Source organism: Paralichthys olivaceus, chromosome 16 (assembly GCF_024713975.1).
Source record: "Paralichthys olivaceus isolate ysfri-2021 chromosome 16, ASM2471397v2, whole genome shotgun sequence".
NCBI classification, from domain to species: domain Eukaryota; kingdom Metazoa; phylum Chordata; class Actinopteri; order Pleuronectiformes; family Paralichthyidae; genus Paralichthys; species Paralichthys olivaceus.
Window position 1 is genome coordinate 10,919,953 of NC_091108.1, and position 22,720 is coordinate 10,942,672.

At 40.3% G+C, this 22,720-nt stretch overlaps 1 protein-coding gene across 5 annotated transcripts in view; it reads left to right on the plus strand.

The window, feature by feature from the left end:
• tnr (tenascin R (restrictin, janusin)) overlaps nt 1–22,720 on the plus strand; it is a 159,982-nt gene that overhangs the window by 90,692 nt on the left and 46,570 nt on the right. For 4 of the 5 annotated variants that reach the window (XM_069511223.1, XM_069511226.1, XM_069511227.1 and 1 more), the window contains 11 exons: nt 1,204–1,366; nt 2,702–3,178; nt 8,867–8,986; nt 9,147–9,290; nt 11,537–11,652; nt 14,303–14,453; nt 16,702–16,880; nt 17,331–17,421; nt 17,936–18,036; nt 20,104–20,206; nt 20,887–20,976. In XM_069511223.1, the coding sequence (XP_069367324.1) occupies nt 1,204–1,366; nt 2,702–3,178; nt 8,867–8,986; nt 9,147–9,290; nt 11,537–11,652; nt 14,303–14,453; nt 16,702–16,880; nt 17,331–17,421; nt 17,936–18,036; nt 20,104–20,206; nt 20,887–20,976 (1,735 nt within the window). The remainder of the gene's footprint in view (nt 1–1,203; nt 1,367–2,701; nt 3,179–8,866; nt 8,987–9,146; nt 9,291–11,536; nt 11,653–14,302; nt 14,454–16,701; nt 16,881–17,330; nt 17,422–17,935; nt 18,037–20,103; nt 20,207–20,886; nt 20,977–22,720) is intronic. The other variant, XM_069511224.1, reaches the window with a different exon arrangement.

A 22,720-nucleotide genomic window follows, 5' to 3' on the forward strand; every position in this document is an offset into this window, starting at 1 on the left:
AAATCACTTCAGATAATTAGGGAATAGGCCAATCGTCGCTGCCACCGACAGCCAGCTGCCAGTGTCAAATAACTTGAGCGAGCTCCCAGGATTTGAAAAAGAAAATAGTGTGGAAATGCATCACACAGAAAGTGAACTCTTTTGTTGTGTGCCAGTTTCACGGCCACAGAAGAACACAACTGTCCAACTAAAGCTGAGTATGTAAATGACATGCTCAATGTTAGACACCTCTAAAAGCTTTACGCCTGTGAGAGGCAAGAGGTAGTCAGCTACTTTGAGTGTATATGTGACAAGACAAAATAAAAATAATATTAATAATAATAATACACTTTATTTGTGTCACACTTTTCCTTAAAAGGTGCTTTACACTTTGAATAAAACCACAATAAAATTCAGTGAAATTCAAACCGAGACAAAAGCTCGAGGGATGAAAGCTCAAGAGAATTGAACTGAGTCTCATGCGGCACAGAAACATTTCTGAAGGACAACATCTGTTTCATCACACACAGTGATTTACATTTAGAAGTTTATGATGAAGAGCTATTTTAGTCACCCCCTCTGGAGATGCCTGCACAAACTACGTTGTTCATCCTTCAGCAAGCAGGTAACATTGATTCCAAAAGCAATCAAAGAACACATACAGCAAATTGTCAAACCACTCACTCAGGACCCAGTCTAGCTGGATGGTAGGTGCCCACCTTTTGCCCCTGGCAGGTTTGAGAGGTTTCTTTAGACGATTAGTTGATTAGTTGCTTTATGAGTCGATAAGGCTTCGGTCGAGTGTTTGAACTGGTGGTTTATGTTGTCTGGTGATTAGAGAACCAGAAGGTGGTCCCAGATGCAGAGGGTCTAGTTCAATGCATATTTCTTCTCCTCAAAATAAACTAAACTGGTGCTTTGTCTGTTCAATCGACACAATCGTCAGACCCAAGTTCACAATTTTTTTAAATAAAAGCAAGAGGATTACATCAACAAAATGAACGTTGTGCTTTTACTTTGTAGATAAACAGCTAAAGAGGAAGGGATTATTTAAATGCTGCTGTTGTGATGGAGATCAGCACCCGGGACACCCATGAATGTCTGTGTCAGTCTGATATGGTGAAATAAAACATGTATCCGAATAATCTCAAAGTGTCTGGTCATCCAAGGATGTAGAAGAAGAGATGTTTAGGACTGTATGTTCACACTGCTTAACTTGTTCAGGTCACGTTCACTCACCGCATCAACATCCCCAAAGCTGCGTGTGGTTGTGCAGTGACAACCACGATCCAGCAGCTCGCCACCAGGGTGGAGATGCTAGAGAGAGAAGTTTCCATGCTCCGAGCTCAGTGTGGGTCCGGATGCTGTGGGGAGAGCTCAGCCATGGGTGAGTTATGTTAGGAAGAAGAAAACATGTATATTCTTGTAATTTTTGTTAATACTGCACAGAACAGAATAATATTCGTTAGAGCACATACCTCCGCTAAAGCCCAACTGTCCCCTCAAATTCATCAAAACGTTTTTTGGTAAAATGTCAAAAAAAAATCTAAGATTTAATATACAAATATATAATCATTAAGACAGTAATCTTAATTTTAAGTCTTTAAAACATGTAATATGTTAAAATATAGTATTCTAAGTTGGTCTTGATAATGTTAATATTCAGTTAATGCTACTTCCATCATGCTCTAAAATTCTCACTTGAAGTTACAGTGTGTAGAATTTAGTGCTGTCGAGTGTTAAAGTTGCATGTTGCAGCTGAACACCCCTCACCTCAGCCTCCCCTTCCAAACATGAAAAAGAACCTGTGGCAGCTTCAGTTGTCATAAAAACTCAAAAGATGTTTAGTTTGTCCAGTCTGGACTAATGTAAAAAAACATGGCGGCCTCCGTAGATGTTAAAGACGTGATTAAAATAATTTGTAGGTGAGCATCTTTGTCCAGATCTCCACAAAACTTTAATGGGCTATTTCTAGGCTCATCCTTGGTGGTAGGTAGAAATATAACAATACTATCTCGTATCTGGCTATTGGAGGCAAAGACAAAACTCTCATATATGCGTCAAGAAAAAAAACGGCTCTATAGGTAAAATTGTCACAAAAGCAATGTGTTGACACATTGAATGAAGACATCAGCAGAATCCAGATGCTGCAGGGCGACATCTTTGTGCAGCTGCACAGTCTCAGACTCAGAGCAGAGGAACCTTCTGAAATCTTTGTTCACTATTCAGAAGATGCTGACATTGTACAATGAGTGAACTGGGATGGATAGAGTTATAGGATATAATGTGGTTAAAGGACCTGCTCATTTGACACCATCACCCCATTTAAATATGTTCTGAAAACGCTCCGTCTCTGCGGTGAGAATATGATTATCTCTAGCAGTCACAATCTGAATCAGAATGAGGAGGAAGTGCTCAGCTGTGGAGGACGGTGGCAGGATGGAAATGAGACAGGTTTTCATTGATGTCTTGATACTTTGTCTAAAATCCAGGCTGGTAGACATGAAGCAGATTAAATATTTGATATTAAATTCTTGAGTGATTTAAATGATGAGCTTATTGAAGTGTAGATTACTCCTAATGTATTATTATTGTCTTCTTAAAAAAGGCCCAATAGGCTGGAATATTATTTTAAGGGATGATTGTGCTGGAGCTTTGTTTGTCTTTGAATCAAAGCATTATTTTGTTGAATGATAGATATAAACATGTACTTTTCTCCCAGGTCATTTGGACTTTGTCCCAGGCTGCAGTGGCCACGGCAGCTTCAGCTTCGACTTATGCGGCTGCATCTGTGAAGAAGGTTGGAGCGGCAAAAACTGCTCCGAGCCCCGCTGCCCCGATGACTGCTCCGGCCAGGGCGTGTGCATCGAAGGGGAGTGCGTGTGCGACCGCGACTTTGGGGGCGACAACTGCTCAGAGCCACGGTGCCCCTCGGACTGCTCAGGCCGTGGTTTGTGTATAGACGGGGAGTGCGTGTGTGAAGAGTCCTTCACTGGCAAGGATTGCATGGTCGGGAGGTGTCTCAACGACTGCTCGGACCAGGGGCTGTGCATCAACGGGACGTGTCAGTGCCGGCCCGGGTACGTGGGAGAGGACTGCTCGCTGGTGTACTGCGCCAACAACTGCAGCAAGAAGGGAGTCTGCAAGGAGGGCTTCTGCGTCTGCCAGGATGGCTTCGCTGGGGATGACTGCAACTCTGGTAGGCCACTACTTTCTCTTCTTCACATCAGTTTAATCCTCTGACTGTTGTCAAGCACAAAATGTAGTTTGTCCGACATTTGCGGTTCAGGTCCCTGAAGCAGAAACTCTGGGCAAAGAAGTTGTCCTCCCTGAACACTGGCTGTCAGTCTGAGTACGACCAAGTAACTCAGAGCAGCCATCCGACCTAAACAGGTTTCACAGTGACACTGTGTGACCCTCTGAAGAGTATAGGCAGAATTCTGGAGAGTTACAGGTCTCTTTCAAAATAAGAGCTGCACCATTAGATGAAGTGCATCCATTACCAAGAATGATGATCTGTAGCCGTGGGTGTTCTGATCATGAGTGGCTGGCACTGTCACTTGAATGTCCAGATTACAGTCCAGAATAATCTTCTTTACTTACAGTGTTGGAGTACCAGACATAAAGTAAAAAAAAAATTCACTTGATTAACAACACCAACAAACAGTTTGAGCTGCTCTTATTAAATGTTGCTTTGGATGTTCTCACATTGTTAGATAAATATGATGCTTGGACTGGATTTTTTTATAGATTTACAATCTAACAGTGTGGTGCAGCATCTTTGTGTAAACACCATCTGTCAAGTACATACAGTTATGGCTCTAACACTACTCAGCTAATGAAATAGGTTTAGTTTATAAAATGTCTATGTCCACCACAAGTCCCTAACGCCCAAACAGACATCCTTATATTATCTGACCATCACTCCAAAAACGATATTATTTTAACAATAAGGCAAAAAGGACCAAAACAGAAAATACTCACAATTTAGAGCAAAAAAAGGAATGTTTGCCATTTTTTGCATTTACTTGCTGATTTAATCGACTAATCAATTCACCACTAATTGCATTACGAAATAAAACGTACTAAATTAAAGTTACCTGTTGGTACAAGTAATGTCGAACTCAGGGATAACACAAGTTTTGGTACTTTCATGTGTGATGGAGCGCTAAATAAGACTTACAGAGGCTTGAGCACTCAGACAATGGTTGCTGGTTCTGGTCTGACCCAGTCCTTTTGCTGCGTGTCTTGCTTTATAGGCCGCTGTGGCTCAGGGTGGAGAGTGGGTCGTCCACTAGCCAGAATGTTGGTGGTTTGATCCCAGTCACCCCCATTCAAGATACTGTAGGTGAAAGTGCTCCTGACAGCTGTGCCATCAGTATGTGATTGATGAGCGACAGAGAAAGTGTTACACACAGATGCACTTGATGAATGGGTGAAAAACAGTGAAGTGCTTTAAGTGGCCTTTAAGGCTAGATCATTTTAATACCGAACATTTTGCCACTCTCTTTCCCTATTTCATGCTTGCTGTCCTTTGGATAAAGGTTAAAAGCCAACAAAATATATTTTAAAAACAGAATAAAGTTTTGTTTTAGAAAGTAAATCTCATGTATTTTGCTCCATCGCTGATAGCTGCTTCTGGCCACGCATTTTTTTTGTTTGGACTTCTAAATGCAAGGCTTGTGTCTGTGTGTGCAGTAGTAAGTGAGGTCCACACATCTGTAAACACAACTCACAGCTCCACCTTCTGTGAGCGGCCTTGAAAAAACTAAACCCGTCTGTGCTTCAAATGAAAGTGGCGGGCCGCGCGACCTGTCGGACAGCAGAAGCTGTAACAGCCTCCATTTGTCAAAAGTCACAATCGTGCAGGTGTGGAGAAGAGCCACATTAGCCGCTGCAGCTGAGACGGCTTCTGAGCCCGCACCCTCCTTTGTTTGGTGGCAGCTCTCCACGCCCAAATATCAGATCCTCCTCTTCCATTTTAAAGCAGCTGTCAACAAGGAGACAAATGAGGCAGACAGAGGAGCGTGTGATCGAAAGACAGGGACTGCAAATCATATTACCAAGGCTGGTTCCTCAGTGCTGCCCCCCGATTTAATATCCACACCGAGTGAGGGAGTGTGAATTGCTTATTTCTTTGGAATTAGAGGCTAAATAGCCAATACTTGTAGAGGGCAACTTGCTGAATACAAAACAAAGCAGTTCAGATACCAGAGTCCTGTAGGGTGACTGGCTTAAGTGTTTTATCTTTAAGAAATGGGATTTTATTTATTTAAATGATGGCGCCTATAGAGGAAATTATTGTCAGGGATGGAGGAAAATATTACAATCCATGTATTTTTCACATGAAAATATATCCACACTATAGTGGCATTTAATCTTGACAGCAGAGGGATTCCACGATCACATCCATGAGTGCTGATGTCGCATCGGGCAAATATCAGCGCCATTCTCCCTTTGTTGACATCCACCGAACGCAGCTGTGGTGACAACTGACATTTACATTTGTCTGTGGACGTTAGCGTTGTGAAGCGGCTCTGAAAGTCCTACTTGATTGCCATTTTTTATTGCCCTACTCTGCTGCATAGCATCAATCAAGTTTATCTGAACAGAGTGGCTTTTTATTTTCAGCAAATCTCACAGTGGAAAAGCAGTTTAGAAGCCTAACTGTAATAAATATAGACAAATAATGGAGGAGCTTTGTTTACATCAATTGTGCCATTAGATGATTAAACTACTACAAATGCACAATCACACACACACACACACACACACACACACACACCTAAACACAGGTGAGTATTCATCATCAGCATCGTGAGCAACCCACTCTTTTGACTAAAATTGTGTTGAAGCTTGTGACAGAGGTTTTTTTTTACCGAATAGAAACTGTGACAATACATCTTTGCAAACAACTACTTCACTTTTTCTTTTTCGTCTTAGCAGTAAAGAAATAGATTATCTGTAACAGGTGGTGTGGAGGGACATCTTTTTTTCTGATATTTACAGGCAACAAACAAGCAACGATGCTCGCAAAGGAGCAGAAGCACTTTGACTGTAACTATGGAGGAGACAAGACAACTTATATCATATATCAACTCAAAACCGATTTAATTTAGAGCGATAGTTAAAATTTAGCCGGTTGAGCAGATGAACTAGAGCAACGCCATCACACGAAGTAGCCTGCAGGTAAGTTAGCCCTCTAATGATGCTCTGACCTCTGTTGTCAGCTGGCGTTTTGCTCAAGGTTTTAGTTGAGTCGATTTTTGCTGCGTCTGCCTATGATGGCATACTGATGAAACTTAATGAGACTTTAAGACTCCCGGCGAGATTCTTGAATAACCTTCAGCGAGTCGGACGAATACAAGAAGACAAAGACATTGAGCAGCAGGAATTAGTTTGCAAGTTATATCAGCAGTGTGCAGTGGTGTAGGTGTTATGCCCAGAAAACAGGTGAGGAGCAAAATGCAGAAGACTGATCAAACAAAAACAGATGATTTAGTTAGAAAGACGCTGGTATCCAAAAACTCAAAAGGCAATGCGCCACATGAGGATGAATCTTTATAGACAAACACTGGAACTATCTGGAGAAACTGATTTACTGCCAACAATGTCAGAGAAATACAGGAATTACACTCAAGAGCTAATTCCACCAGAGGATTGTGGGTAATGTCGTATTTTTCCTTGACATTGTAGATAAAACATGTTTTGTTTGAAAACACAGTTGGTATCACAGACTTGTGGCTTCTACATGAACATATAGCATCATTTCACAATATCGTGGCTTGTGGTTTGTGTCTACCTGGGATGGTTAAAAGACTATGGCTGATAAGCAAAATCTCTATTCAGAAAATGAATTTTAACTCGAAACCATGTTGTTTAACTCAAAATTTGGCAGAATTTAAGATTTTCTTTTGTTTTTATTTTCTACCTGGGTGGGAGAAGTTGGTGGATCCGTCCTTTAAACTCATCCTTACATGCTTTTAGCTTGATGAACAAAATGTGTTAAAACTGAAAATAAAAGAGGTCACACGAGAAACTGGGGGATTGAAAAGTTTTCCAGCCGCAAAGGTCAGGGACTCTCTTGATTTTCTGCAATCAAATATTGTTGATAGGATGTTATGTTGTTCCTCTCTCATGGGCCATGATTTTAATTGAGTAAACAAGTATTTGCATTCAGATTAACTGGCCGTCTGTGACCTTTCACATAGCAACAAACAGTGAGATGATAAAACAAGTCGTTGCTGTATCTAGTGTAAAGTCACAGATTTCAGTTTCAACGGTCTCGACTGGCTTTTCAGGGCAACCTTTTCCAGAGAGCTCACTTGAGAGTGTGCCCTTCGCTCTCTATCTGAGTTAATGTCTTTACTTTCAAGAAGCTCATCTCCTCAGCCTCCTGCATGACCTCATTCAATCACTCCTCTCCCACCCCGCGGATTAATACTCCTTCTTTTCTCTCGTTATTTACTTCACATACTTGACGAAGCCGAGTCCAGTTGATGAAATGAAAGTGAATGCTGCAGGAGTTGTCCCCAGTGCAGGTTCACTGTTTTGAAACGAGCCAGCTATAGTAAAGGATGCAGCCATCTGTCGAGTGTGTGTGGAAGGAGCTGAAACGGCTACTTAAGTGTCCAAATGTTCCCCAGGGAGTCATCTGTGCCGCTGTGAAGTCTGTATCCCAGGATGTACGTAGAGATGATGATAGAGTGAGAGGTCGTTAATCACATCATCACACTCGCTCTTCTTTTTCTCCTCTCTTTGTCTCTCCTTTCTTCTGTTTTCCACTTTCTCTCGCTCTCTCTCTCTTTGAACTGGCATTCTGCATCAGTTGTTTATTCTCTTCATCTCATCTAGACTTCTTTTTCTCTCTCCTCTCCTGTTCACTTCTGTCCTCTGTGCATCCATCTCGTCATTTCTTCAGCTGAAAACTGTTTGCACCTTCTGTCTCGTCCTCCCCTCCTTATGTCCTTCACCTGTCTGCTCCTCCTCTTCCTCCTCATTGTTTTTGGCAGAGGGAGCTCTAAACACTTGTTTATCCCTCTGAATTTAAATTCCACACCACCTCTCAGGTTTACGGCTCGACAATATTCTCTTCAGCCTGAAAGAGTGACAGTGGTTCTCACCATTCATGTTAACACTTAAGACTAATGTTACCTCAAGCACTGGCTTTTTTACTGGCAGGAATGCACAGTCTGGCATATACTGTATATACCAAAGAATACAGATTGCAGAGGGCAATGTGCGATTATCTTAAAGTGAACAGGCACAGGAGTGGGTAAATGCCTGAAGGACCATCTCAGAGGTTTTTTATTTCTAATCTAAGTTTATTTTCATACCTTTGCCCTGCTCTCAGTCATTTCCCAAAGCATGCAACTATGTTTTAGCTTTTGCAGGAGTTTTGCAGAGTTTCCTATTTGAGAATGAAATGAGATTTTGAGTTGATGCTGCAAATTTAAAATATACAGCCCGATGGCTAAAACACACATCCACATTTGTGAGTCCTGAGTTTCCAGTAGTTTTTTTAAACAGTGTTGTAGTTTTCTCCCATGTACCCTCATGTGGGATCAGTTTGATGGATAGACTGGATCTGACTGGACAGACTCTGCCATATCTGGTACACCAAAACACTGCAGCTACAGAGTTACCGAAGTCAATCGCCTGTACTTTGGAACACAAGTACTTTTTCACATGTTTCAGCTAAGTAAGGCCAGCTGTAAACTTTAGGACTTGTGTAAAACACATTAACAAGTTAATACAAAGTTGACACGGGGGTACATTTACTGATACAATAACACACACACACACAAACACACACACACACACACACAATGTAATATATGATGATACATATTTAAAGCCAGATTGTTTTTATTTTTTATTTCAACAGTGGCGCCTGTCATGAACTTGATGGTCCGAGGGGTGACTGATCGCACTATCGACCTGGAGTGGGAGGGCTCAGTCGTACTCACAGATTTCCTGGTGACTTATACACCAAGCAGCCCTGGAGGTAAGTACAGTGACAATGCTCTTTAAAAGCCTGGAACGTAACAGTTGAATTAATATATGTAAAAATACACCCTTTTATACAGTATATATATATATACATATAGTACATATTAATGATGTATTCCTGTGTCTGTGTATCTTATTACCTGCCTCTCTCTCAGGTGTGCAACTAGAGTTAAGGATCCCAGGCAACACCACCACCTGTACCATCTCAGGCCTGGAGGCAGGCCTGGAGTACAACATCAACGTGTTCTCCGTCATTAACAACAGCATCAGTGTCCCTGACAGCATTTCTGTTTGGACGTGTAAGTGCAGTCCTTAACTTAACAAAATGCTTCCACAGAGGCCTAAATATAAGTATAAATGTAATACCTCACTTTACTTTCTCGTTATCCTTACGAGCAATCAGTCCTTCATGTGGATGCACACCCACCCTGTCTCTCACTTGTCTTTTCTTCGGTTGAATCATCCCAAAGATGTTTTTCAATGTCAACAATGTGAGAGCAGCACCTGCCCCTCTATGCAACTGGTTGTGATTCCTGCCTCTAACATCTGCTTTGTTTCCAATTTTCACTCACACGCATATTTATGAATACCATCTGACACCCTATGAGTTACAACTTTCCTTGGTGGGGTTCATGCCCAGTCAACAGACCTGACATGGAGACATAAACCAGATGCTTCTCATCACAAAAAGGCAAACTCACCTATATGAGAGCTGGACGGAACCAAGACTCATTAATAGAAATGCAGGTCATAAAAGTGCACATAGATTGAAAAATGGATCAGTAAAAAGGGATGTATAGTGAAAAATGTAGCGAAGATGTATCTTCAGGTCCTATCCACAGGTCCTTTGTTTTATCATTTATCTGATAAAAAATATCATTGATCATTTCAGGAAAGTGGCATCAAGGATGGAAGTAAAAAAAATAAAATAAGGGAACTGGAGGCGAATAATGACAGTGATGAAATATTTATGTTTATTTTACATTTGCACAGGAGCATCACTGTTGTCTTCTCAGTCAAGCAGCAACAAAGACAATATTTACAATCTGAAACCAAACTTGTCCAAAATGTATTTTATCATTAAAATAGATAATAAATTCATAATAATATCAAAAAGCTAGAAACAACAGGGTCAAGGGTAAATTAATAAACAGCTTGCAGAGATTAACACAAATGGGTTTATTGTCATATGCACAACAATTACATTTAGCAGTTGCTGGCAATGAAATGCTTGAGTCCCAGGCTCCCCTTTAGCCATGCTCAGAAATTACATAAGGAAAAAAAATATATAACATTTTTTATAAAGAATAGATAAAATAATGATGAACCTAAAGTATTCAAGTAAAGCATGATAAATATACATCTAAAAAAAGTAGTGGGAATATTATAAGGTGCAGTCGGCCAGAAGGGCATAACATGGTTGATTTGACCACATATTCAACATTTAAATAGTTACTTTCCTGCCTGGAAAATTCAGTGAAGTGTGATAATAAAAGTCCAAGGATGAAAATCTCAGCATTGCTGCTGGTCATCAGTTCAATGAGTGGGTGTTTCAGTTTGTAAGCACCAATTCAGATAAAATGATCATGAAAATGATGAGTGATGCATAAAGGACAGATTCTCTTTCAATCAGATCATCTTAAAATGAATCACATCACTGGATCATTTATCAGCTCATTATCATGGCCATTTCTATTGCTTCATTTTCATCACCTCCATTTATATCATTTAAGTTTATTCCAGTCCACAAATAAGTAATAGTCTATTTTCATTGGCAACAGAAAACTGTATTACCTCGCATACAGCTGGCAGATACACAGCTGATACAATTTGATAGTGCAGTCTCTGCTGGTAATATTATCCCCCCCTTTCACAGATAAGTGAATTTAATTCCAGTGATAGAAATTGACGTAGTAAAAGACAATTTGAAGCATTTAAACCCTATGCAACCATTTATCAGTGATGATATGAATTGTTGGGTTGACTTTGCAAAACTTCATTATAAAATGTTGTATTTGATCATCCGGGGAGATTCATAGGGACCCATCTGCCTGTGGAAAAAGTCATTTTAGCAATTTGCAATATCAAAGTCTGAGTTATGGAATCAGTGGTGCAAGTTTTATATGTACGCTGGCTCGGAAAGTATTCAGATGCCACTTTCATCCATTTAAAATTAAATCTTCAACATAGAAAACTGTGCAAAAAGTGAGTGGGTCTTATATGTTCTGAACTGACATAATCCTCAAGGTTTTCTAAACCATTGCATATCTGAGCAAAAAGAAAGTTTTTGTGTGAGTTATGAAACCTGTGTTCATGCTTGAAATATTTTTTAATAGATAAAAATGCAAAAAAAACCTGTTGAGTCCGAGCAGCATCACTCATGATCAAAATCAAGAAAATTAACAAAGACATGACAACAGAACACAAACAGGAATTTAAAAGCGAAATGTCCAGTGTCGGACACAGACAGCATTAGATTGAGAAGTGATTCATGGGCTGTGTGGGTTGCTGAAGAACAATAATTTGTCTGTTGCTAACTCTCCAGATCTCTCCAATCCGGACGGCTTAGTCTTCAAATCCATCACAGAGACGTCGGTGGAGGTCCACTGGCAACCCTTCTACTATTCCTTTGATGGATGGGAGATCAGCTTCATTCCCAAGGTAGAGAAAAGCTGTGTGAGAATTTGGTGAACGTGTTCATCCTAATGTAAATGCTGCCTGCCCCCCACACCCACCCACACACACACACACACACACACACACTCAAAAAAGTTGAGTTTTACTTGTAGAGAGGACAAAATATTCTTTATGGCAGGGGTGGATCCAGTTGCCAAGAGGGCGCTAGCCCCAGATGAAATCTGATTGGCCCCTGAACTGCCCCTGTAGTCTTTAACAACAATAACAATTTATTAACAATAAATATGGCAATTTGTTAAGAATTTTTATACTCTAAGCTTTTTTTAAAGTAGCAAAAGGAAGAGGATATCTGGATAGACTTTCCTACGTTTTCTTGGGGCCCCAAACCAAATTAGACAAGCAGATTGTCTTAAGCTTATTGGCTGTTAGATGGATGAGCCATTAAACCCTTTTCCAGAATAACCCTTTCGTAAAAACCGTAGCGGTGCCAGGTTGAAAGGCAGAAAGAAAAAAGATTTCTCTTTCCAATTCACTGCTGTAAACTCAGGTCGTCTCAGCACTCTAATCTCATGCCCTCTCACAGTAATTGGTTTTCTCCTTTAAGGTGTTCTCAGGGGGAGATATCCTTTGGTCCGGCCAGACTCCAAGCACTAAATCTGATGTGAAGATGTTTTTTAATGTATTTATTTCAAGCCCTTGTAAGGAAAGAGCGTTTCTAGAAGAAAACAAGCTGTGGTTCTCCTAATTTCATTTAATTGCCTCCTTTTCTCCTCTACCAGCTCTTCCTCTATCGATCTTTCATCATCTCACCCTTTCCCATTTATCTCTTGTTTACCATCCACCACTTCTTGGTGGAGATCTCCAGACCTCCACTCCCATTCTTTCTCCATCACCTCTCTCCTCCTCCTCCTCCTCTCTGTCCCTCTATCGCCCCTTGTTTTTCCCCCTCCTCACTGTAGCCATGGGGGAAATCATATTATGAGTTGGCAGCCCTGCCACCTGTGGATCTCATCCAGCAACAGGGATTTAGAATTTTGACAATCTTGTAATGGAAGTAGGCATGAAAGCTTTTGCCAATGTGAACAAACACTGAACTCACTGCTCTGTAAGAAGGAAACAGAGATAGTGAAAGAAGGAGGTAGGGTGAGCGTCAATACCCAAAGTTAACACCTACAGTAGATACCTGACATCAGAATGCTGCCATGCAGCCAGCGTTTGCAGCACCAGAACCAAAATGTCTTCCAATATATCATATTTGGGGATTCTTGCAATAGATATCATTACTTTTTTAATTACCTTAAAAAGTCAACAGTGATGTATTTTCCCACAAACATTGTCCCCATTGCTCTGAATAATCCACAGACGTTCTCTGCACAGTTAATGTTTTTGTCCGCTGGGGAACACTTTGATCTTCCCCATTACTTTTTCAAAATGTTCTCTTTCACATTTTCACACATAAAATGATGTGCTCATTATTTATTCATTTAATATTTCTGTAAATACAAAGTAATTATAAGAAATGTGCTGCATTTCCTTATTTCAGTTATAAAGAGACCATTGCAACAACACATTTTAAATCAAATAATATTATAAGAATTATTCAGATCACCTCTCACCCCTTTTTGATACACTTGGAAAAACTTAATTAACCAGTGACCAATATATGCTGATATATACCGGTCAAAAAATTCTTCATTTATCCTCAGGCACAATGAAATCAAAGTAATAGAAATACCTCCACAAGATGATTTGTAATTGCTTATCTAAGGGAGCTGTCAGTGGCGAGACTGATGAACAATTATGAGCAAACCGACACAGGAGATGTGAGTAGGATGTACAGTCATGGTGATTCATTTTATTATAATTTAGCATTACCTTCATTTAGCGGTATTGTTATTGAGATTGAAAACCACTTGTTATTGGATCATTAGCGTTGTGTGTTGCTGCCCAGCCTGGTAATTTAGTTGAGCTGATTAAACGGTACATCTCTAATCACAGATCTGAATCAGGGAAGTAGCAAGCTGCTATATATTCTCTTTTAATATGAGCCTTGGTGGCGCAGGCCTTTGGGGACCTCGGAGCAGCAGTGGGTGTAACATCTGTCTGTTGGCAGGAAGTGCATGTGCAACACTGGCTCTCTGAGAACAGCTGGGAATAGCGAGGGCTCCATATGGATGAGTGACAGGTCTTTGGAAGTGTACAGAGTGCTGCCTCTGCAGAAGAGACAAATATCACTGTGGTGCACATAACTCTTTTTCGCCAAGTAACATGGTTTGGGAAGTTAATGTGCTAAACCATCCACAAGCTCACAAATAAATGAAAAGAAAAGATCTCAGTATAGTGATAACAAAATTGACTGCACGGAAATCATTCACATAAGTCAATATTTAAAGGTAGGATTGGTAATTTGTTTTATTTTGTTTATTGAAATCCTCCTCACATCCAAATAGTCATGAATAAGCAAAGTTGTCTGAAAAATACAAAGCTGGTGTATGTTGCCAATTATTTAATTAGGGTTTAAATGACGTGTACCTGTCTGTCAGTAAATAACCTGCCCCTGCTCTTGCTAAGGATTTAGGATTACCAACCCTATCTTTAAGTCTTACTGGTTAGGATGTTTTTTTAATTTTCTGCCAGATTCTCATCACATCGCCTCTGTTTGTCTGTTTCCCAGGACAATGATGGAGGGATGACGGCACAGCTGCCCAGCACCATCACTTCCTTGGTGCAGACTGGTCTGAGACCGGGGGAGGAGTATACCATCAACTTGGTGGCGCTCCGAGATCAGGGTCGAAGTCAGCCAGTCACTGCTACCATCACAACATGTATGTATGAATAAACATCTGCTGATTCTGAAATGATCAACATAAATATGGAGGATTTGATGCCATGATTCAATCCTGCGTAGCTGTTGTAAATAGAGAGTAAACAAGACCTCATATTGAAAAAGCTGGAAACATGTTTGAATTGATAATCAATTTACATGAGTAATTGATTAGAACTGTTGAAGATCAGGATGTGACTCACACCTCCATTAAAAAACCCAGGCAGTGAGTGTCACCTTGACATATTTGTTGCCCTGCCACCATTTATGTGCCTGATGTAAACCTCACGGCAGTATCGCCCCCACTCCTCACCCTGCTGACACAGGTCAGACAGATGTAATAGATCCAATTCAAACCTCGTCCATAACAATTCCAACTCTTGATGTCCGCAGTCAAAACACCATCAATATCCTGTCAGGTCTTTGTTCATTTCGGGGGGTTGTAATTAAGTATCGATTAATAATTCATGGAACTCCCTCATTAATTTTTCATGGTGGCCCACTGCAGGTCACCTTATTGGATAAAGAAAGAGAAAAGGACAAATTTGAAGTTACTCAATTATTTAGAACGAAGATTTATCCTTCCCTGGGGGACAGAGGAAGAATGTGATGAAGAGTCGCAGATAAAACCTGAGGGAGAGGACAGCTGATGAGAAAACCGCTTCTCTGCGACCATCTTCCGCAGGATGTTTTCTAGGACGAGACCCAGGGGGCCAATTTCTAATACATCAAGGTTCAGGGTGGACCTGCGATATGTCAAGCCTGAGTGTGGGACTCATTTAGATCTCAAGCACCGAAAGAAAGACGTTAAAGGAGAACATTGGTCCTGTAACGCTCTTTATGTGAAATGTTCCATTAACATGAGTTCCCCCCCGGGGCCTGCAGCAACAGAATGGTAATGCTATCCGAGAACAGTGTGGCTCTTTCAATTTAAAACACTCATGTCAAACATTTCATATTATATGTCTATTTTTTCAAACTTAATTGGATAATTATTGTTATTAACTATTGTCAACTATGTATGAATGCCATTTAAAAGAAGCTTTGAGCCCCATTCATTAAGAAAGTTTGAAAATGCAAAGCACCTGCATGTACCCAGACATCTGCTAAAGCAACAGATGTCACACCATAGCTTTTGTGGTAAGAGGTAATTAAGAGGTTAATGAAACAGAGTTCTAATTATCACATTCTCTAACAACCCATTACTCTGACTGAAATTCCTCTATATTGGCAGTGATACTCTAACAATGAAAGCTTGTAGAGAAAATGTTAAGTGTCAAAGTGGAAGGTGTGTTTTCAGCTCTTCACACCAGAGAATGTTGTTTTTTCAGCAATTCCCTTTCGGAGAAACTTAAATCACGGCTTATGGTTTACACCTTGCATAGATAAAGCCCATTGCCTCAGTGTGCGTCAGCTCTGATAAGTTTTTACATGCCAGTTGGGTTTCGGATAAGAAATCCACATCTACAGCTCTGCTGCAAAAGCTTGAAGCACTGACATGAACTTTCTTCTTTTTTTTTTAAGATCTCCATTTTTGCTTCCCTGAAAGTTGACTGAAATTAGTCCAAAGCAGAATTTGGCATCAAACTTACTCTTTGATTCTGTTTTATAATTTGGCCAAGAACGTGCTTTATCTAGGCCAAGGCTGTTTATAGCTACTTGGAGTTGGACAAGATGTAATTTTTAAGAAGTTTATTGTTTTGTATACTAATGTATTTAAATTAATCAGAGGAGAGCTGAAACTTTTTTTTGATGAAGCAATTATTGATTGGTCTGTTTTTGATTAGCCGTTTTTAAAAGGATCATAGATCCAGCTTCACACATTTCACTTATTTTTAAATCTTATATCACTTAGTCATCATCACATCATTGATTATTTCAAATCTTTCTAATGAGAGTTTTAAGCCAGAACTTGTTACTTGTATAAGTCTGAAACCTGGGATATGGGTTATATGTATAAATTACTTTATTTTAGATGTCAACCAATGAAAAGAGACCAAAACATGGTCTTCTGTGAACTAAGCTGCCAAAGTCTGGTCTGACAAAACAAAAATTCAAATTCAAAAGACTTTTTCAGTAATTGTAACTGAAATAAGACCAAACTGAGAGCATGAATAAATTTAAAATGTCAAATAATACCCAGCTCTGGTCAAGAAGTATTTTGATGGAAAGGTTAACAACTTGATAATACCCCAGTGGTTCTGCCTTGATCATAACACAAAGGCTCTCAATACTTTTTCCTCTCTCAGTGATTGATGGCCCCACTCAGCTGATTGTGCGAGATGTGTCAGACACGGTGGCGTTCGTGGAGTGGACACCGCCAAAAGCGAAGATCGATCAGATCATATTGCGTTATGGCCTCATGGGAGGTGAGGGGCCACGGACCACCTTCCGCCTCCAGCCCACACTCAGCCAGTATTCACTCCAGGTGAGTGTGTGTGTGTGTGTGTGTGTGTGTGTGTGTGTGTTTGTGTGTGTGTGTGTGTGTGTGTGTGTGTGTGTGTGTGTGTGTGTGTGTGTGTGTGTGTTTTTGCGCATGTTTTCATGTCTTGAGGTTACAGAGATCTGATCATACGTACATGGACTCACCTGTGCTCACAAATTAAATGTTTTTCTGTGGGTTGTGAGTTGACTTTGAGGTTATTAATTTGTATTCACGACACGTGTGTGTGTGTGTGTGTGTGTGTGTGTGTGTGTGTGTGTGTGTGTGTGTGTGTACGCGTGCGCACGTGTGTTTGCACATTTGTCATGTTTATTAAATTATCTAATCTCACAGTCCCCTTGCCTTCTGTGTCTAGAGATAAAACAAAAACAAAGGGGAAAATCCATGAAAAAGATTAGGTGGACTAAACCTCCTCTGTTTTTTTTGCCGCCTCAGGTTCTGCGCCCTGGCTCTCGTTACGAAGTGTCTGTCAGAGGTCTGAGGAAAGGAAACGAGAGCGGATCCATTTCCACTGAGTTCACTACGGGTGAGGTCTGACAGCGAGCAGATGTGGTGATAGCTTTGTGTGTGTGTGTTTGTGTGAGAAAAAGAATGCTAAATGACATATGGCCCAATGCAAACCTTACAGTATGTGATATGGTAGGTACCATCTGTTCAATGGGATTGTTTTTACTCCCATGAAGTTTGTGCATAAGAAAGTATTTGTGAAAACATCATCCTCATTTGTTTTGAGTGCAAACAACTTAATCAAAATGACATTGTTTTCAACTGCGTCTACGATTTAAATGCACTAATTTGTCCTCTTCAACATTATCTAAATGAAGTAAGATCTAGTGAAAATTGTTTACGGGATATATAATATTACAAATGGACATTTGTAGCGCGTGATGATAGTCTGTTGTAGTTTTAATCATCTCAGATACAGATTCAGTCAAGTAAAGGACAGGTTGACACCAACTGTATCTGAATCTGTTTAAACTGCTGAAGTTTTCTTGTTCACAATCCCTGAGAATTGGTCTCAGTGTCCCCAACATTGTCAGCTTTATCGTTCTTCTCAGAAATTGATGCCCCCAAGAACCTGCGGCTCGTGTCCAAGACCTCCACCGCCCTCGAGCTCGAATGGGATAACAGTGAAGCAGAGGTAATTAGACATGAGCTGAATATTCATTCTCTTTATTTACTTCATTTGGACGTCGGTTTGTATCCTAATTGGAATCCCTGTTTACAAAACATTTTGTATTAGGTATCAGGTCAAAATTGTACTTGATTAATTTAGGTTGAGTTTATATTTCACCACTCAACTACACCTCACAGAAAAATGTTTAGTTGTTTTACTGTAATGTATTTTTGTAGCTTTAGTTACTGTGCAAATTAGGATATAACACAATGCTTTATTAAATTGAATAGATTAAAACTTGACTACTGTATATGATCCTATATATAGTAGGTAGCTAAAGTCCTCTTCCACCACTGGAAGCTACTCATGCTAATCCTCTCAAAGAAGGACTCTCCTTAGAGATTTTGGTTTTACATGTTGTGGAAAATACTGAAAAACCTTGTTTGTTTCTCATATCACCAAGCATGTGCCAATTTTGTCATTTTTGTAAAATTACTTTGATAATTAATCGTCGGTCCCCTGACCTATCCACCCTCTATCAACCTTTCCTCAACACTTCAGCCCTGAGACAGGTTTTAAGTCTTGTTTTTGTTCTGTTGTCACAAACAGATGGGTCTCCATCCGTCTGCGGAGTCAATGTCAATAATGAAAAAGATAAAAAGACCCCAAGTGCAAGTGATCACTGAATGTTTCACTCTGAATTTAAATGTAGTAAATCATGATGTTTCACTCAGTAGTTACAGTGATATTTGCAGGGCTCACTAACCACACACCCAGACTTATGAAGCCAGTCCGCCTTGATGCCTTTTAGCACTGCAAATTTATTCAGCCTCATGATTCTGCAAAGTGTTGACAGAGAGCCAAATATCATCCTGGGCCAATAGTTAGAGTTAACCATTAATTCTCTCAGCCATCAGCAAAGCAGGATAAAGAAAGCTGTTAAAGAGATACTGCATATTTAAAAAGTGTTTTAACTGTTAACTAAATTACATGACCGTTCTTTGATGAAACACACTGATGCATAATAAATCACAATCATTACTATGGGTTAAACATGGCTAATAACACCACCTAGTGTTTGAAACTGTCTCTATAGGACCAATGCGTACGTATGCTAACTGTTTGGGAAGTCTCTATGTAAAGACATTTTTATATATATAAAGGTAAATGCTCTCTAATCAACTTAACCCCTAAACCAAACAATGCCCCCATCCTCTGTGGCCCCTTGGTTGTCTCTTTCTCACATAAAAACACAGACCATTTAAATCACTGGCTGGGGGGACCACCAGGCTCCTAAGATAGGGTTTAGCCCCAGCTGCACCGGCCACTTGTGCCAGCACTTCAAAGTTCTCGGGACGAATATTTTCTTGGCCACCAGGAAGCACAAAGCCTCTGCCTCTTCTTCTTCTATATTACATTTCTGATGAAAGAGAGTGTATGCTGCTACTAGAGTCCTAAACAGCCCGGATACACACCTGGTATTTACATCTATCCGATCCTAAGTGGCCAGCGCTAAGTACGTGGGTTCACACCTGGCATTAAAATGCTTCCTGAATGTGTCTCCTGTGACTACATTTGATCGGATCTCACTTCCCCCGCTCTACATGCAAATTAACGCATATATGTCAACAATGTTGTTTTGACCAAGTCTGAGTTTACAGATGTGTCAATCTTTGTGTGTCAGCATGAGAGAGAGAGAGAGAGAGAGACTCAGGAGGCGCTGAATGAATCTGATGCAGCTGCAGTGAAGAAAGAATTCACCAATTTAAGAAACACATAAGTCATGATGTCGCGGTCGGTGTTGATATTTTGGTGATGGTCACAAACAAGTCGTATGGGCACAGATAAGAGTAGAAATAGATTCAGTTCAAACTGCAGTGGGTCAGAGGACGTGAGTTAGAGCGGTCCACTTGAGATCGGATCACAAAAACTACATGAGAAAACCAGGTGTGTATGTAGCCTTAGCAAACTAACTTGAAGAGACGTGTGTTAATGATGCCTGTGTGTGTTTTTTTGATTTTTCTAATACTTGAAGTTTCACTTTAAACTGTGTTTTTCTGTAACTGTTTATATGCACATGTTTGAATGTAGGTGGAGGGCTACCAGGTGGTGTACAGCACATTAGCAGGAGAACAATATGATAAAGTGATTGTGCCACGAAATGAGGGAGCCACCTCTAAGACCACTCTCACAGGTGAGTTGGTCTTTCTTTCAGTTACTTTGTTTTGCCTTCACTTTTCCATGAGTCATATTATCACATTAATTAATAATATATGTTGTAATGTGTTGTTAAAGGCTGCGAGGCACCAGCTTTACATAGCAGGATTATCTCTAAGACTAACACATGTCTGGTGCTACAGATTGTATCTTTAGAAATTCTTGTTGCCCTGTGGGTGTATTGAAAGGCTGTCAGCGAGGAAGGGTCAGCCCGGATGTTTTTCCTGAAAGGCCACGGTGCTGGAAAGGGCATGGCCGGCATGAGAATAGAAGCTAAAGGTCCTCGTGTCATTCTTTTCAGCCACTGCAATCAATGTTCTCTCTCCCCTCATTCCTTCTATGTGGCTCTCACTGACTTTCTCCTCTAATAATCTTTGTCACTCTTGCTTATTTCTCATCGCTCATGTCTTCATCTCCATTCCTGATTTGAAACTGATCAATTATGCAGTGGGCAAAAAAACCCACAAATCATACTGATGTACATCTAAATTTGCCAAGAAATCATCTCCGATGTAGAGCTAATTGGGCTGTTATGAAAAAAAAAACGAATTGACATGCAGCTTGTGAGAGGAGGAGAGCGTGAAACGAGGCAGTGTGATGTTGCTTCTTGCTTTAATGTGCACTTAATGAGTTACTGCTTCTCTCTTTGTGCCTCAGACCTGCTGCCAGGCACCGAATACGGCATCGGCATATCCGCCATGAAAAGCAGCAACCAGAGTACACCGGCAACAATGAATGCCAGGACCAGTGAGTGAAATGCTGTCTATGCTACACTGTAAAAATCCACTCATGCATGTAAGCCACAGTAAGTGAAACACAGCAGTGTTGTACTGGAAGGCTCAGCATCACAGCAGGCTAGTTTTCAGGCCCATTTGTCACTGCGTGTAATTCACAGCTTGTGTTGTGGGTCAACGCTCCTGTTCCAGCCATTAAAAGCCGTTTTAGTGGAATTAAGCTAAACTTTGGCCAGGCTTGTACTATTTTAGGGCGGTGTCTGACTGGTTTATGTGTCCGGCTCTGGTCAAAGTTCCCATTACAGCATTTTAAAGCAGAAATAATGCATACTATCTTGCTAATGGCCCCCTCTTTACCTCAGTGCTTGATCTTCAATTTGAATTTTTATTGTGTTTTGAGTTGTTCGGCTGTAAGAAAAAAAAGACCCATTTTGCCCCTCTGTTAAAAATGTTAGCGTAAGGAGGTGCTTCACTGCTCTCACCCATCACATTGACTGCAAAGCACATCTTTCCTCCGGTTGCAGTTATTTTAATGGCATGAAGGTATTTTGCACTTTGCAAAATTACACCTCCATTTGCCTGACGAGCAAACTCTCTCAACGTCACCATTCTCTGCACTTTATATGAACTTTTGCAATGCACTAGATCTATCACACTTTTCTCAAATAGCTTTAAATAAAACCATAACACCTGTCGGCCCGGCGCACAGTTGTGCTGATGTTACAATAAGCGTCAGTTGTTGAAAGCTGAAGGTATTACATGCATTAACAATAACTTTACTTGAAGTCTCTCTTTTCCTTGAAACTTAATTTGATACAGCTGGAATTTCTGGCAAACATTGCAGCTAAAGATTAGATGAGAATTAAACAAATGGTGATTCAGTGGGCAAACAGCTGCAGGAAGGAAATTGACAAACACAACACAACAAATACAAAAAGAGGGAAATAGAGATGGTCAGATCAAGTTATGATTTGACATATAATAGATAAGATTACAACAGAAGCCACAAATTACATTTGATAGTAGATGCATGAATGTAATAGTTATGTTCCTTTTAACAATGTTATTAGAAGATTTATTACAGCAAAATCACATGTGAATAAATGAATGTTACCATCAACATATATATCAACATATGATTTGTGTGCACAGAACAGTATGTGCGAATGCAAAACCATACTCTGCGTGCACAACTAGTGCTGCGAGACCGAAAGTGAGAACTCGCCCTTCCCTACATGCTCACAACTGCTCAACAGTGCCCGGCAGTTGCTTGATCGTCAAGTTGAATTTAGAGACTGTGCAGGCGGGAGCAGTGCCTGGTGCTCCCCTCCTTTGATTGGTCACTCTATCGTAAACTTGTGCAAGCTGATGTTTGAGATTTTCTGACATCAAATACTTTGATGGCTACAGAGTCACTTTTTCAGAGTTAAAACATACTAACATCCCTGGAGCTCTGAAAGATGTTAGTGTAAGATTGACTTGCTCCGACATGATGGGGCCATGAAAATGGTTCTTTTCTCTTTCTTCCAGTTACTGTATCTCTTCTACGAGTTTCCCCTCCACAGACTTGTCTTCTTCTTAAAAGAGAAGCATGTCAGTGATTAAACCAAACAGCCAATGAAAGTATTCAAAGTGACCAATGACGCCATAGAAATTACATGAAAAGACTGACTTGTTGTAGATTTGAACCGATGGTACATTCTGATATTTCTGTCGCTGTATATTTTTGTGGAGGAAGGCTAAAAAATTATGTTTTG